Here is a 17,291-nt window from a genome sequence, read left to right as displayed (position 1 = left end):
AAGTTAACCCACTTCTCGGTGATTTCGTAGGAAGCTACTTTTAATAGAACTCTGAAGGCTGGCCTCCTAAAACGAGAGTAACTCCCTCAGTTGACAAAAACTACAAACAGTAGTTAGTCAAATCAAAACATTTAAAATATAGTATCTGGTTGCATTTTGCCTGATCTTCAAATCACCTGAAAGGCAAAAGCCTAGAAAGCTTAGCTGACGCCTTGACTGTTCTTGTAGAAAGTTCTTTTGCTTCTGTCACTTTAAAAAAAAAAAAAAAAAAAAAAAAACCATAATAGCACCTCCCAGCCTAAACACTGAGCCAGTATTCATTACCTACTCTTTTTGTGCAACATTCTGATGGCCAGAGTGTTTTTTAAACCTTAAGTGTATCTAATAAAATCATGAGGCTCCCTCTAGCTCTTCAGAGGGGAGTTTACTAACCAATGATACTATATAATTCCCATCCAACAGGAAAGATTTGACGAGGCTACCTCCCCTTCCACAAGAAATGTTTTCCACTCTGTTTCTTGTAAGGATGTAGATGGTAAATGAGACCATCTGCTGAGTAAATCAGAAAGCGTTGCTCCTTATATATTTATCAAGTTAAGAATCTATAAACTGCTTCCAACCTAAGCTTTATGTACAGAATTCTATAGTGAAACTTTAATCCGTTTAAACCATACGACATAAATTTACCCATCCTGTCTAAAATTAATTTTAATGTCAAAAAACAAATAACAACATGTATGAACATCCACAGAAATTCAAACTTGTGGTCTGGTCTCAGTTTTAAAAATCTACATTTAAATGCAGAATCTCAAAAATTCAGGGAAAAAAACACTTCATGAACTGTATCTGTAGGGTTTATATAAAACAAATACGCTAATAGTATAGAAAACATTTTCATGTACCATAGTATTTATACACAACACTAGTATAATGACTTTCTTATTGTTTAATCTTACCTGCAATTTAGTATTGGATATTTGGGGATCGTAGGTTGTTTAGAAGACTATAAATAATATAGTTGAAGCATGCCATCTTACAATAACCATAAAAGCCACATTGTCAACCGGCAAATCATCTCAAACAAGTGAATGTGAACAGTACTAAACTGAACTCTTCATATTCACTAAGGCCATCTTTCAAATACTTAAGGAATATTTAAAATCGTGCTGAACCCTTAACTCTAAAATTAAAAGTAAAGGAAACCACTAACTTCAAGTCATCATCTATTTTGGACTCCCTTAATATAAGAAATATTCCCAGGAACAACAACAAAAAGAATAGCTCCCTCTACCCCCCCACCCCCACCCCTTTTTGAGCCAGTGTCCAATTTCTTCTTTTCTGAACAGCTGTATTATCCAACTTAAGTTGCTCTGCTAATTTCAGTCCCACAAGGACTAACTTGGAAGGCAAAAAAATACAAGAAAAGATCAATTTGCTGGGAAAGATCAAATGAGAAAACTGTGGGGACAGCACCAGGTCAGCGTGTGGAGAACTAAGCAGACCTGTTCTTCATTAACTGCAGCTCTCTGGGGATGTCACACACTACCTGTCCGTGGGCTTTATTGAACCGCCTAACCCGCCTCTCTGTTCCATTCTTCTGGGCCCAAGTGAATCATATCCTGCTGCTGACAAGTTAGCAGGGGACTGGGGCTGCAACATGAAAGTACTTTTCTTTCTTGTCTAAATCAGGCAGATTTTTGAAAAGACGACACAGCATTGACTCGTGACATGGCAAGATGAAACGAGAGGTCTGGGCCGGTCTTGGAGCTGTGCAGATAAAAGTAATCAAATGACACTCCTGGAATGCAAATTGGCATTCTTGACTGCAGCAATTGCACAACCATGAAACATCCCTGACAGCAAGCAAGATTAGGACAAAATGTTATGTAAAGCACTGAACTCAGGAACTCTCACTTGAAAATTCAAACTGTAACACTTCCATTTTAATATAGCAATAGTCAGCTCTGCTTTTGTCTGCTTCTTTTTGTAATCACATATCCCTATCTGACAGATACCTTACATCTTAAATAGAAGAAAAAATCAGGTATTAGGAATATACTATTAACATTTTCCTAATATTAATTGTAAAATATAATGCAGTTTATTCTTATTCAAAGTCTTACATGCAAACACCACCCAACTTAATATTCTCAAGAGGAAAAAAAGTTTCAGACCCTTCTCAAAAGATACTCAAAACAGTTTAGGTTCAAGCTCGTTATTACTTCCCTCAGGTAAAGATACTCCTGTACTTTGGTAAAGTGATTAGCAACCTGGACTTTTAATAGAGTGCACTCTGGGAACTAAGAACTTCATTAAGACTGAACAGTTTACATGAAACGGCTACAAATATAAAACACAGATACTCTCTAAAGGCTCACAAGGGATTGTGCGTGTGTGTGTGTGTGTGTGAGTCCAAAAAGTGAAAGTTCTGTTAACTTGTACAAGGTCTCACTACTAGGGTACATCTTCAGATCAGACATACTAAGTAACAGTGCCAGAAATAAATTCCTCCCATTTAAAGCATGTATGCGTGTGCACAGTAACATCTGAAACTGCAGAATACAAAGCAGTGGAAGGCAAACAGGCTTAGCCACAGTTCAAAGTCATTAGGATATAGGAATAGATGTGTAGACAAATAGTTAATATAGATCTGTAGACAAATAGTTAATATAGGCTAGGGTAAAGGGAAGAAAAATAATACCTGCCACCGGCTTTTACAGTGTTCTTGTGTAAAATGCCCGTTAGAAGAAAAACTCTCAAGCTCTAAACAGATATATTTAATATTGTTGTGATGTCTCACTTAAACACGGCTTTCAACAATTCCAAGTGTCCACGAAGTATATAAAAAAATAATAAAACAGGCCACTTTCTGCCACTTTAATCCTGGGTACACACGATTATTTTATGATGTCTTTTGTACGTCAGTTTTACAACAGCTTGACTCTAGGGTAAATGGGAACCATCATAAATCGCACGCTGCTTTCAAAACCACTTTAATTTCTGTCAGCGTTACTGTAACCACAGTCCTGGGCTCACGCTTTTGTGTGTGTGTGTGTGTGTGTGTGTGTGTGTACGCGCCCCTGCATTTGACAGTCGCATCTCCTACACTCCAGTTGTGACTTTGATCACTGAAACAAGAGATGTCACATTAGGGAGCAGGCAAGAGGAAAAAATGCCAACCCGCTATCTCACCTGTATTCTTATATGTTCCCTCTACATGCGGAACACACCATGTCAGATCCCCAAGTGGGGGTAACAATAGCGACGCTGGGTGGAAGCAAACTAAAAAGAAGGGAGTGGTCAAGCCCCATTTCTAACAAATAACTTCCCCGAAAGCGGACAGAGCGGCTCATCACCAGGCGAACTAACTGCACGCTTCCTCGCTGCAGAGAAGTCGCTTCTCGTAGAGGCTGTGCTGAAGTCTCGCTTGACAAAGCCAGCCCATCTCCTCCACCACTTGCACTTGGAACTTTTTTTCAACCTTAAACTCACTTCACCGGAGATTTCACCTAGGGTTTTTCAACATATATAATTTTTTATTCTGCTCCCTCCCCAGGCCCCAAATCCCACCCTCCAGTCAACGTGCAAGTAAAACAAATCGGCTCCTATAGAATTGCACTTCGAAAAGAGCCGTCTCTGCAGGGTTGATTTTCCTGCCCTGTGTTCTGCACCTTCTCCGTAAAGCCTGCGGGAGCATTTCCTCCCATCTCCATTTACCACGGGAAGGTTCCGAATGTGAAGACGAGGGGAGGGGAAGAGTCAACGTGCCGGGCCCGGGCGGCTGCGCCCCAGCGCACCCGGCACCCACGCCCAGCTGCCAGTCCCTCACTCGGCGGCAAGTTGTAAAAGTTCCCGTAGGTCCCAGCCGCCTTCCTCTCTTCCCCGAGCTCCTGCCAGCGCTCCATTCATCCCCCACTCCCCTCCACCTCGTCCCCCCAGCCCGTCCCCAACGCCCTGGAGCCTCCCCTAGCCAGCCGCTCACCTTCGCGTGGAAGCCGCGAGCGGGGCCGACCTTGAGGAGCCCCCTCACACGTGCACCCTCCCACCTGGAGCTCGCCTCGGAAACTTGGGGCCAAGTTTAGGGGAGGCCACAGGGAGCGCAGCGGGGATCAGGTCGGACCGGGGTTCTGGTCCCCGGCCCGCCCTCCTCAGCGCCCCTTGCCCCTCGCGCCCAGGGCTGGAGGGCGGACACGGCCCCCGGGCGGCCCCGGTGGCGCTCGGGCGCGGGGGTCATTTCTGAGGAAGTCTAGAATAAAAAGGGAAGGAGGGTGGAAACTTCTTACCATCTCGGCATGCTGGTTGTCAAGTGCAGCCCCCGCCTCTTGGTCTCCTCTTAGCGGCCGCGCCTGGACCAGCCCCTCGGCCGCCGCTGGCTCCCTCCGTCTCGGCCTTTCTCTCCCTCCCCCACCGAGTTCCTCCGGGCCGCCGCTCTCGCCGCCTCCGCCTCCCCGCCCGCCCGCGCGCGCCCTCGCCGCGGCCCCTCTGCGCTCAGGTGACTGATTTACACTCGCGCCGGGGTCGCGCTCGCGCCCCGAGTCCCAGCCGGCACGGTTCCCCGGCTTCTCCTCGGGACGAAAAAAAAAAAAAAAAAAAGGAACGGCCTGTCCCGGGAGGGGGCTGCCCTGCTCGCGGGAGGCGGGGGACCGGCGGGCGAGGTGACCTCGGCGGCCGCGCAAGCCCCACAAGTTTTTCCTCTCTCTGCAGAATTGTCGTGACTACAATGTTGCTTCCCTTTTGCAAAATAAAAGTCGGTTGGTTCGTTGTGTTGTTTGTCCTCAGAGGTCCAGGGGCTTGGGGAAGGAGGCTGTATGTTTCTCCCTCCCCCTCACCCTGTGACTTGTTTGGGGGCTTTTTGTTTGTTGTTTGGGTTTTTCTTGCTCTCTTTCTGGGGATGGAAAAAACAACTTTGTGGGGATGGAAAAACAACCCTGGCGCCCCCCCCCCCCCCGGGAACTGCGGGCGTGGAGGTGGAGGTGGCCGCTAGCGCCCAGCTGTCACACACACACAGACACACACACACACAAAAATTGCGGGGCGGGGGTGGGGAGCGGAGCAAGGAGAGGAGGCTGCGAAACGCCGAGGAAAGGGCGCGAACTTTATTCCGACTGCAGCAAACCGCGGCAGCTCTTTCCTTTTCGGGCACTCGGGCGTCTCTGTCCCCTTTGACCAGTTCCTCCTCCCCAGCCCCGCACGCCCCCTCCTCCCCTGCCCCTGCCCCTTCCTCGGCGTCCCAGCCGCGGCCGACCCGGCTCCCCGCGCCCCTCTCAGCCCAGCTCCTCCGCGCGCCGCTGGGGAGAAGGCGAGTGAGGCGGAGGAAAACCCAGGGGACAGAAACCTGGGACGAGAACGTGCTGGGAGAAAAGGCCAAAAGTTGCGCGCAGCTGGGGGAAAAAAGTTTTTCTGGTGGCGGCGCGTTTTGTGCCGGCCCAGACGCCGGCTTGCGGCGAGGGCTTCCTTCCCCTTCCCCTGGTCTGGGCCGCGGGCCCCGGGCTGGAGAGGAAGGAGGCTGTCGCGCCCGCGAGGGAAAGAACAGTCACATCTGCGGGTGACACTCAGCCGACCCAAGTCACCCTGCCTTGGAGACTCAGAAACGCCGACAACAGCCTAAGCGCGCACACGCCTGCAGCTGAAGGGTATTTCTTAAATACAGGCAAAACACACTCCCCGGCCGCGAGGATGGGGCGGGGGTTGGGGGGAGCTTGATCATCATCATCTAACTAACGTACACTTTGTGCCAAAAACATCTCCGCGTTGTGCAGATTTATCATAACTAGAGCAAACTTTCTGCTTATCTAACATGGGAGGAAGGCATAAGTTTCAAGCATACTCCCTGAGCACTAAGAAATCAGAGAATCGGCGAAGACTTGGCAGAACAGCAGGTATGGTTACCGGTTCCTACTGAGAATTGAGAATCATCCCTTCTTCCTTTCTCTCTTCCTCAAATAGAGAGAGAGACTACTTAATTGCATTCAGAGGACAGAATTAAATTCCTTTGAAAATATGTAGCCTTGGAATTACATAGTTTTATTTTCTTTGCAGAGTCTGGTCTTAGTTTAATATAAATTTTCACAGTAACTGATCTTTAAAAATTTGTCGGGAGCCGCTGATGAGAGTCCCAAGTAGCCACAGCTGTCTTGAAAATGTGATTAGGCGGCCGGGCGCGGTGGCTCACGCCTGTAATCCAACTTTGGGAGGCCGAGGCGGGCGGATCGCCTGAGGTGAGGAGTTCGAGACCAGCCTGACCAACATGGTGAAACCCCATGTCTACTAAAAATACAAAAATTAGCCAACTGTGGTGGCAGGCGCCTGTAATCCCAGCTACTCGGGAGGCTGAGGCAGGAGAATTGCTTGAACCGGGGAGGTGGAGGTTGCAGTGAACCGAGATCGTGCCATTGCACTCCAGCCTGGGTGACAGAGGGAGACTCCATCTGAAAAAAAAAAAAAAAGAAAGAAAATGGGATTAGGCTTATTATTCACGTGGATCCAGCTTTTTAACATGCACTTGCAGTTCCGTATACTGATTGGGTCCAAATTCCTGACCGTTTCCTGGCCCTTTCAAAGATTTCTGCATTTGTGGATTCTGTGCATCATTTTGTTGTGGAAAAATGTGTGGTAAACACTTCTCCCATATTATTTATTGTAAATACCTTAGAGTTCTGGGCACAGGTTGCGTCTCCAGGTTTCCAATGAAAGACAAGATTACTTCTCTCACTACAGCATAAATCAAAGTATAGACTAGATCTCCCAACAACCATCTATATATATATTTAAATGCATGTTATCTAAGAAGGCTCATCTTTAAATGATTTAATTAAGGTGTAGAGCATGTTCCCTTATTCTCTAAACATAACTAACATCATCCTGTAGTTTGCAGAAACTGATTACGCAAGGGATAATGATGACCAAATGTGCATTTTGAACAATTGAGGATCATCACAAGAATTTTCCAGAAATGAGCCAAGTTCCAGTATGTTTTTCTTGCATCATGGAGAGATGAGAAAAGCTAGTTGCTAATTTCAGAGTCATTACCATTCACACACTTACCGCTTTGGACAAGTGACAGATCAGCAATTGCCAAACAATTGTATTCACACAGTGCATTTTTGGCTGCACACCTACACTGGCCAACATGCAGAAGTTATTCCACATCAAGCAACCTGTAATTTACATTCCCCTGATTGGTTCCAGATCTGTCTGTTTTTGATGTTAGCATGACAAACAATTTATGTGAGGCAAGATGCGTCTATTTGGGATCGCATGCCTTTCTGGAGAGTCATCATGATAAAAATTGGGAATGTGTTAGGCTGAAGAGCAGCGCTTGGAGAAGGTGGAAGAATATACAGAAGGAAGCAAAGCCTAGCATTTAAGAGGATTCCATAGTCTCATTTCCTCTAGCGGTCTGTATGGCAATTGGAATAAAACTTTAAGTCCTTTTTGTATCCTGCAAGACCTGAATTATCTAAACCTGCCTGACTTTTTCGACTGTTTTATTCCATTTGTTCATTACCATGGTGGACTACACTCAAGTCACATTGGCTTCCTTTCTGTTCCTCTAACTTGCAAAGCTCCTTCCTGCTCTTTGCCCCTGCTGCTCTATCTGGAGTGTTCTCCCAAGTTTTCCAATGATTCCTTCTTATCATTTATATCTCAGCTCTAATAGCAATTCTGCAGACTCTAGTTTAAATAGCTCTTGGCCCACCACTCAAAACACCCCTCATACTTCCTGTTATTACTTATTGTTGTATCCCTTTTGTATCCCTTATCAATATCTGAAATTGTCTTCTTAGTTTATGTATTTATTATTTTTCTTCAACTAAAATGGAAGCTCCATAAGGGAAACAACCGTGCTGCAGGTCCTTGAATAACATCGTTTCATTCAATGTCGTTTCATTCAACGTCCTTTTGTTACAAGACTGAGAAAAAAAAAAAAAAAACTGATTCCAGCCAGGGCCACTGTATGTGTGGCATTTGCACATTCTCCCCATTGTCTGCATCGGTCTTCTTTGGATACTCCAGTTTCCTCACACATCCCAAAGATATGCCCTTTGGGTTCACTGGAGTATCCACATGGTCCCAGTGTGAGTGATTGTGAGTGTGTGTGTGAGTGTGCCCTGCAGGGACTGATGGCCTGTCCAGGGTTGGTTCCTGCCTTGCACCCTGAGCTGTCTAGATCGGCTCTAGCCACCTGCACCTCAGAACTGGAATAACTGGGTAAATATTTTAATTATCTAGCTGGGCACGGTGGCTCACACCTGTAATCCCAGCACTTTGGGAGGCCAAGGCAGGCAGATCACTTGAGGTCAAGAGTCTGAGACCAGCCTAGCCAACATGGTGAAACCCCGTCTCTACTAAAAATACAAAAAAATTAGCCAGGCATGGTGGTGTACGCCTGCAATCCCAGCTACTGGAAGGCTGAGGCAGGAGAATTGCTTGAACCCCAGAGGTGGAGGTTGCAGTGAGCTGAGATCGCACCACTGCACTCCAGCCCTGGGCAACAAAGCCAGACTCCGTCTCAAAAAAAAAAAAAAATTTAATTATCCTAATTGTTTGTATTAATCTTTCTTAAGTGTATGTATAGCTCACATTTATTTCAATGTTTCAATATTAGAAGTATTTTGGGGTGTTTATTTAGAAGTTTGGTGATGTTTTGTGACCAGAAATATCCTGCAGTACTCTTGTTTATAGCAGCCTATGGTAAAATGGGTTTTGCTTATTGTCGTTTTGCTTAAAGTCACAGTTTCCAAGAACCTATGCATGACACCGTTAAGTGAGGACTTTGTTCACTTACATAGCCTCAGCCCATAAAACAATGCCAGGCACAAAATAAACTCTTTTAAGTATTACTTGAAGTAATGAAGAAATGTCAAGAGGATTACACTGCATTGCTCTGAAGACCTTAAGGCCAAACAAGTTCAGTGTAAGAATATGGGGGGAGGGGGGGAAGAGCTTTTTCTTTTGGAGAATGTAGCAAACACTGTTGACTTCCTACACTAGCCATCCTCAAAGTATGGTCTTGGGACCCCTAAGGATCACCAAGACCCTTTTAGGAGGTCCATGAAGCCAAAACTATTCTTATTACAATACTGGGAAGTTATTTGCCTTTCTTATATTCTCTCCTGTGTGTACAGTGGAGTTTTCCAATGACGGTGTAACAGGTGGTATCACAACAGACTGAATGCAGAACCAGATATGAGAACCCACCTGTCTTAATCAGCGTTAAAGAAATGTGCCAAAAATGTAAATCAGTGCACTCTTCTTCTTGCTTTTTTTTTTGTGATGGAATCTCTCTGTGTCGCTCAGGCTGGAGTTCAGTGGCACAATCTCGGCTCACTGCAACCTCCACCTCCCAGGTTCAAACAATTTTTCTGCCTCACCCTCCCAAGTAGCTGGGACTACAAGCGTGTGCCACCACACCCGGCTAATTTTTGTATTTTTAGTAGAGACGGGGTTTCATTATGTGGGCCAGGCTAGTCTCGAACTCCTGACCTCAGACGATCCACCCACCTCGGCCTCTCAAACTGGAATTACAGGCGCAGGCCACCGCACCCAGCCTGTTTTTGTTTTTCATTTTAAAATGTGAGTATATATTCATTTCCTGTAGCTGCCATTGTGTCCAGAATTGGTGGGTTCTTAGTCTCACTGACTTCAAGAATGAAGCTGCGGACCCTTGCAGTGAGTGTTACAGTTTTTAAAGGTGGCGTGTCTGGAGTTTGTTCCTTTTGACGTTCAGATGTGTTTGGAGTTTCTTCCTTCTAGTGGATTCATGGTCTCGCTAGCTCCGGAGTGCAGCTGCAGACCTTCGTGGTGAGTGTTACAACTCTTAAAGCAGAGCGTCTGGAATTGCTCGTTCCTCCCGGTGGGTTCATGGTCTTACTGGCTTCAGGAGTGAAGCTGCACACCTTTGCAATGAGTGTTATAGCTCATAAAAGTAGTGTGGAGCCAAAGAGTCAGCAGCAGCAAGATTTATTGCAAAGAGCAAAAGAACAAAGCTTCCACAGCGTAAAAAGGGACCCGAATTAGTTGCCACTGCTGGCTTGGGCAGCCTCCTTTTATTCTCTTATCTGGCCCCACCCACATCCTGCCAATTGGTCCATTTTACAGAGAGCTGATTGGTCTGTTTTGACAGGGTGCTGATTGGTGCATTTACAATCCTTGAGCTAGACACAAAAGTTCTCCACCTCCCCACTAGATTAGCTAGTTACAGAGTGTCGATTGGTGTATTTACAAACCCTGAGCTAGACACAGAGTGCTGATTGGTGCATTTACAAACCTTGAGCTAGATACAGCGTGCCGATTGGTGCATTCACAATCCCTTAGCTAGACATAAAGGTTCTCCAAGTCCCCACCAGATTAACTAGATACAAAGTGCTGATTGGTGCACTCACAAACCCTGAGCTAGACACAGGGTGCTGATTGGTGTGTTTACTAACCTTGAGCTAGATACAAAGTGCTGATTGGTGTATTTACAATCCCTTAGCTAGACATAAAGATTCTCCAAGTCCCCACCAGACTGAGGAGCCCAGCTGGCTTCACCCAGTGGATCCTGCACCGGGCCACAGGTGGAGCTGCCTGCCAGTCCCGCACCCTGCGGGACTGGGCTCTGTGGAGCAGGGAGTGGCACTAGTCGGGAACCTCCGGCTGTGCAGGAGCCCATTGGGGGATGGGGTGGGCTCAGGCGTGGCAGGCTGCAGGTCCCAAGCCCTGCCCGGCGGGGAGGCAGCTAAGGCCCGTAGAGAAATCGAGCACGAGCACAGCAGCTGCTGGCCCAGGTGCTAAGCCCCTCACTGCCCGGGGCTTGCTGGCTGGCCGGCCGGCTGCTCCCAGTGTGGGGCCTGCGGAGCCCACGCCCACCCGGAACACGCACTGGCCCACAAGCGCCGCACGCAGCCCCGGGTTCCCGCCCGCGCCTCTCCCTCCACACCTCCCCGCAAGCTGAGGGAGCCGGCTCCAGCCTTGGCCAGACCAGAAAGAGGCTCCCACGGTGCAGCGGTGGGCCGAAGGGCTCTTCAAGCAAGGCCGAGGAGGTGCAGAGGGGGAGCGTGGGCTGCGAGGGCTGCCAGCATGCTGTCACCTCTCACCGTGACAAATTACCACAGATTTAGTGGATTAAACAACACAAACTCATCATAATTTTAGAGGTCAGAAATCTGAAATAGGTTTCACTAAACTAAAACATGTTTGTGAGCCTGTGTTTCTTATTGGAGTCCATAGAGGAGAATCTATTTCCTTATTTCTTACAGATTCTAAAGGTCACCCCCATTCCTTGGCTTATGGCCCCCTTCCATCTTCAAAGCCTGTAATAACCAGACATGTCTTTCTCATGCCATACCACTGTGACACTGAGCCTTCTCCCTCCCTCTTTCAATTATAAGTACTTGAGTGATTACACTGGGTCTATCTAGATGATTAAGGATAATCTCCCTATCTCAAGATCCTTAATTTAATCATATCTGCATATTCACAGGTTTTCAAGGATTAGGATATGAACCATCATTAGGGGTCATTATTCTGTCTACCACAGTATAGTAACAAGTGATGGGTTTAATATTGTTATTTTAAATGAATTAATAACAAATTTTTCTCATAAAATAAACGTCAGTAGCTACTGATGTTTATCAACAAAAGCTCTGGGCGGCATGGTGGCTCACACATGTAATCCCAGCACTTTGGGAGGTGGAGGCTGGCAGAGCACCTGAAGTCAGGAGTTCGATACCAGCCTGACGAACATGGAGAAACCCTGTCTTTACTAAAACTACAAAATTAGCTGGGCGTGGTGCCGCATGCCTGTAATCCCAGCTACTCAGCAGGCTGACGCAGGAGAATCGCTTGAACCCACGAGGCGGAGGTTGCAGTGAGCCGATACTGCGCCATTGCACTCCAGTCTGGGCAACAAGAGTGAGACTCTGTCTCAAAAAAAAAAAAAAAAAAAGCTCTTTGAATTCTTCAATAATTTTTAAGAGGTCATGAGATCGTGGCTGGGGGTGGTGGCTCATGCCTGTAATCCCAGCACTTTGGGAGCCCGAGGTGGGTGGATTGCCTGAGGTCAGGAATTCAAGACTAGCCTGGCCAGCATGGCAAAAACCCATCTCTACTAAAAATACAAAAATTAGCCGGGTGTGGTGGCGGGCGCCCTGCTGTAATCCCAGCTGTTCGGGAGGCTAAGACAGGAAAATCCCTCGAACCCAGGAGGCAGAGGTTGCAGTGACCCGGGATGACGCCACTGCACTCCAGCCTGGGCGACAGAGCAAGACTCCGTCTCGAAAAAAAAGAAACAGAGATCGTTTGAGAATGGCTGGTGTACACAACAGTTAGTGTCCCTTCCATACCTCAGGTTAAACTAGATTGTTCTAAACCCATTATGGTGGCTCTCTTCCCCTTTGCTGTCATTGGTTTAAGGATGAGCATGTTAGTTCTAGCCAATGAAGGATGAGGAAGTCATTGGGGGGTGTCAGGGAAAGATTATGCATTAAAACTAAAAAACCAAAATGGCAAGAAATAGATTGTCCCTTTTCTGCTCTGGATGTTAGTATATGAGACTGTGGTACTTCAAAGCAGCTGCATCCACCTTGTGACCAAAAGGGACCCCACATACCTGGAATGATAGAGTGGGAAGGTGGTAAGCCCCTGAACTCTTGATGATGTTACTGACTTACTGCATTAACTAACCCCAGAAGGCGTGAAACTTCTTGTTATGTGATATAGTCAATCCCCTTATCATTTAGTCTATTTTGAGGTTGCATTTTATTAATTGCAGCTTGAAGCTTTCTAAATTACAGGGAAATGATATGTCTATTTACAGTTTCCATGTAGGAATTCCTTCTGTCATTTCCTATAAAATTTACATATTTTTTTCCAAATTCTGAGAAAAATCTATGAAGAAATCAGTAAAACGGGAAAAGTATTATCATTTATCATTCCCCTGTAAGAATTAAAAATTAACAATCAACAAAGACAGAATACTAGTTAGCATGAACTCCACAGCAGGAAATGCTGACACAAAGTGGAGTTAAGGTGACATTTTCAGAAGTGGTTACTATCTAATCAGTTAGTTTTATTTGTAGTTGTGGCCACATAAGTGTGTGTTCCTGGCCCCCATCTGCTGCTGTTGATGAGTCATTCTTGCAAATTAAGTAAATATAAGTTTATTGCATGAAATATTATTTACAAATCCTATGAGTTGTCTTTCAAGAAATAACATGTTTTAGAAACAAAGTAAGTCCTTACATAGACAATTTCAACACACGATTTTGTGTAGTGCTCTTAACTTTTCTAGGAGATCCTGTATGTTACGTTATTCAAATACTACCCAATATATTCACAATGGACTATAGTTCTTGGTAAATAAAAAGAAAAAATATATAAATGTTGTGGAAAAAAATATGAATTTTAAAAAGCAATTCAATCTCAGTAGCAAAACCAAAATAAGAACAGACAAAATATTGTCATCACTAAAAGAGAAAATGAGTTTATATGGAAGAATATATACACTAATGTCAACTTTAGCATGCTTTCTGACTTCATCTTAAAAATCTGACTTCCTCTCATCAATTTGACCAATGTGAACAGGAAATGAAAGAAATTTTCTACCTATGGAAACTTTATCAAGAAACCAAGATCAAGACTATCAGATAGGGCAACTTATGTTTTGTGTTTTAAATGTTTATTTTAACAATGGTAACTTTTTTTTTTTTTTTTTTGAGACGGAGTCTCGCTCTGTTGCCCAGGCTGGAGTGCAGTGGCGCGATTTCGGCTCACTGCAAGCTCCGCCTCCCAGGTTCACGCCATTCTCCTGCCTCAGCCTCCCGAGTAGCTGGGAGTACAGGTGCACGCCACCACACCCAGCTAATTTTTTGTATTTCCAGTAGAGATGGTGTTTTGCCATGTTGGCCAGGCTCGTCCTGAGCTCCTGACCTCAGGTGATCCATCAGCCTCAGCCTCCCAAAGTGCTGGGATTACAGGCATAAGCCACCGTGTCTGGCTCTTGCCCTGTTTTCCACCATGTCAAGGCAAATTGTAATGTCTCCTTCTCAAGGCTCACTTTTTTTCAACGCCCACACCTTGTATAGTGCCTGGTACCTAATAGTTGTTCAGTAAGTTTGTGTGGAATGAATAAATGACCTCACCTTGTTTATACCGTGTTTTTTCCCAACCCAGCAAGAATCCACTGCTGTGCTGGGATAGCCTTCCCTGCACACATGCATAATTATTTCTGTATTTTTCTCTTGACTCTCCAGCTGGATACACTACTTCCTCTTTAACGATTCGTGTCTGTGCCAACTTAATTACCACCTATTTCCAAAGGTGGGTTGAAGCCCCTCTGAAAAAGAGGCACAGCTACATTTAGATCATTTATGATTACAGAATAATTGTACTAAGTATCTACTGTGAGTCAAGTTCTTTATCATTTTCTTTATATTACTGAATCTTTCCAACAAACTATAGAGCCAGGCATTATTATCGCTATCATATGGTTGAGAAAGAGACTCTGAAGCTTTAACTATCTGGTCTAAGGACTACAGCATGTAGATGTCCCCCAGATTTTTTTCTTTTTTTTTGAGACGGAGTTTCGCTCTGTTGCCCATGCTCAGTGGCGTGATCTCAGCTCACTGCAAGCTCCACCTCCTGGGTTCACGCCATTCTCCCGCCTCAGCCTCGGGAGTAGCTGGGACTACAGGCACCCACCACCATGCCTGGCTTTTTTTTTTTTTTTTTTTGCTATTTTTAGTAGAGACGGGGTTTCACCATGTTACTCAGGATGGTCTCGATCTCCTGATCTCGTGATCCGCCCACTTCAGCCTCCCAAAGTGCTGAGATTTCAGGCGTGAGCCACCGCGCCCAGCCAGGTGTCGCCCAGCTCTTAAATCCCTCCCTGCTCTCAAGGACTTGATCAGATTACACATCTTTCATGAAGCCCTCCTTTATTTCTGTGGCTCTTTTTCTCCCTTTCTCTTCTTCTCTCTCCTCTAAAGCTCCTGCAGCACATAGAGCCTGGACTATTGATTTGTCACGGAATCACATGCCCTTACATATTTGTGATTATTTTATGTATGTCTGATTTACCTCCTTAATGAGAAAGTAAGCTCTTTGAGAGCAGAGGCCCTATGGAGTGCAGCTTTCTCCACTCTCCATCATTCCTGGTACAGTGAGATAGGCACAGCAACAGAGAAAGGGGTTTAATGAAATACTTTATTCAAACGAAGTTCTAACACTTAAGCATGAAATATCTTAAGAAAAACACATTTCTATAGGAATAAAAGTCCCTTATCACAAATTCTAACATTACATGTGCTCTTAAGTTTTGACTCCACTTACACCTGGTCACTCAGGCATTCAGACCAGGCTACTTGCTGTTTCAGTTGCATGCTCTTCTGATGTATCAGCTTATTGCTTCAGCCGTGTACTTGTGTCCACTGCTCCACTAGAAAGGAACACTGTTAAAGCCCCATTTATTCTGAGACATGTGTATGACTGCAACACAGTTGTGTCAAACAGAGCACCCCATACATATCTTTTTCATCTTCTGTGTTCTCTGTCCTTTATATAGTAAAAAAGTTACCTCTCTCCTACCGTGTCCGGAATTTATTCCTTCCGGTGAGTTCTTGATCTCACTGACTTCAAGAATGAAGTCGCAGACCCTCACAGTGAGTGTTACAGCTCTTGAAGATGGTGTGTCCAGACTTCGTTCCTTTGTATGTTCAGATGTGTCCAGAGTTTCTTCCTTCCGGTGGGTTCGTGGTCTCATTGACTTCAGGAGTGAAGCCACACACCTTCGCAGTGAGTGTTACAGCTCTTAGAGTTGGCGCATCCGGAGTTGTTTGTTCCTCCCAGCGGGTTCATGGTCTTGCTGACTTCAGGACTCAATGACTTAAGTAATGAATCCCCAGATCCTTGCAGTCAGTGTCACAGCTCATAAAAGTAGTGCAGACCCAAAGACTCAGCAGCAGCAAGATTTATTGTAAAGAGCAAAAGATCAAAACTTTCACAGTGTGGAAGATGAGAGAGCATTTGCACTGCTGGCTGGGGTGGCCAGCTTTTGTTACTTTATTTGGCCCCGCCCACATCCTGCTGATTGGTCCATTTTACAGAGCGCTGATTGGTCCATTTTACAGAGTGCTGATTGGTCCATTTTACAGAATGCTGATTGGCCCATTTTTACAGAGTGCTGATTGGTGCATTTACAATCCTTTAGCTAGACACAGAGCACTGATTGGTGCATTTATAATCCTTTAGCTAGGCACAAAAGTTCTCCAAGTCCCCACCTGACACAAATGCTCAGCTGGTTTCACCTCTCACTACCAAGTAATACATATCTCGTTTAGGCACTATATAACTCTGCTCAATCTTTTTTTTTTTTAGACGGAGTTTCACTCTTGTTGCCCAGGCTGGAATGCAATTGTGCCATCTTGACTCATTACAACTGCCACCTCCCGGGTTCAAGTGATTCTTCTGCCTCAGCGTCCGGAATAGCTGGGATTACAGGCATGTGCCACCACAGCCGGCTATTTTTATATTTTTAGTTGAGATGGGGTTTTGCCATGTTGATCAGGCTGGTCTCGAACTCCTGACCTCAGATGATCCATCCACCTTGGCCTCCCAAAGTGCCTGAGCCACTGTGCCTTTTTTTTTTTTTTTTTTTGAGACAGTCTTGCTCTGTCACCCAGACTGGAGAGCAGTGTTGCAATCACAGCTCACTGAAGCCTCGACCTCCCAGGCTCAAGCCATCCTCCCACCTCAGCCTGCTGAGTAGCTGGGACCACAGGTGCGCCACCATACCCAGCTAATTTTTTATTTGTGTAGAGATAGGGTCTTCCTATGTTGCCCAGGCTGTTCTTGAACTCCTATGCTCAAGCAATTCTCCCACCTCAGCCTTCTTAAGTGTTGGGATTCTAGGCATGAACCACCACACCTGGCCTTTTGCTCCATCTGTACATAAATGTTTAACTCTTGTCCTGAGAATGCTTAGAAAATGTGTTTGATTGGTTAAATTCTAAGGCTCTCACTCTTACTCTTAACTTACAACTGAGATGCTACAAGTTGTTAATCTTCTAATTTGCCTCAAGTAAGGTAAGATGTTTATTATTTTGCTAGACTAATCTTATTCATTTCTTCAGAACTATGACTCAATTTGTGTAGCCTAAAAAAACACAAGATTTTCATGAAATGTGGTGAATCCCTCCCTGAATTACCAACCAAAGTTAAATACTTTAAAATAGGATTTACTTTTGCAACCAAATAAAAGTCACAGAGCGAGTAATCTACACATGAGTCCATTAGTCAACACGGATGAGACT

The 17,291-nt window shown here is 45.4% G+C and overlaps 1 protein-coding gene across 16 annotated transcripts in view; it reads right to left on the bottom strand.

Annotated features, from left to right (window-relative positions):
• The window catches only part of BNC2 (basonuclin zinc finger protein 2), a 460,480-nt gene extending 454,052 nt beyond the window's left edge, over positions 1-6,428 (bottom strand). For 4 of the 16 annotated variants that reach the window (XM_063649458.1, XM_063649462.1, XM_063649474.1 and 1 more), the window contains exon 1: positions 4,284-4,409. In XM_063649458.1, the coding sequence (XP_063505528.1) occupies positions 4,284-4,286 (3 nt within the window). In that variant the 5' untranslated portion in view covers positions 4,287-4,409. Of the gene's footprint in view, positions 1-1,546; positions 3,354-3,982; positions 4,242-4,283 lie in introns of those variants that run through there. The other 12 variants (XM_054500788.2, XM_063649472.1, XM_063649482.1 and 9 more) reach the window with 8 other exon arrangements.
• Positions 6,429-17,291: the final 10,863 nt, after the last annotated feature.

Source organism: Pongo pygmaeus, chromosome 13 (assembly GCF_028885625.2).
Source record: "Pongo pygmaeus isolate AG05252 chromosome 13, NHGRI_mPonPyg2-v2.0_pri, whole genome shotgun sequence".
In the NCBI taxonomy this organism is placed as follows: Eukaryota; Metazoa; Chordata; class Mammalia; order Primates; family Hominidae; genus Pongo; species Pongo pygmaeus.
Note: the sequence above shows the minus strand (reverse complement) of the source record. Positions and strands in the feature narration are given on the sequence as shown.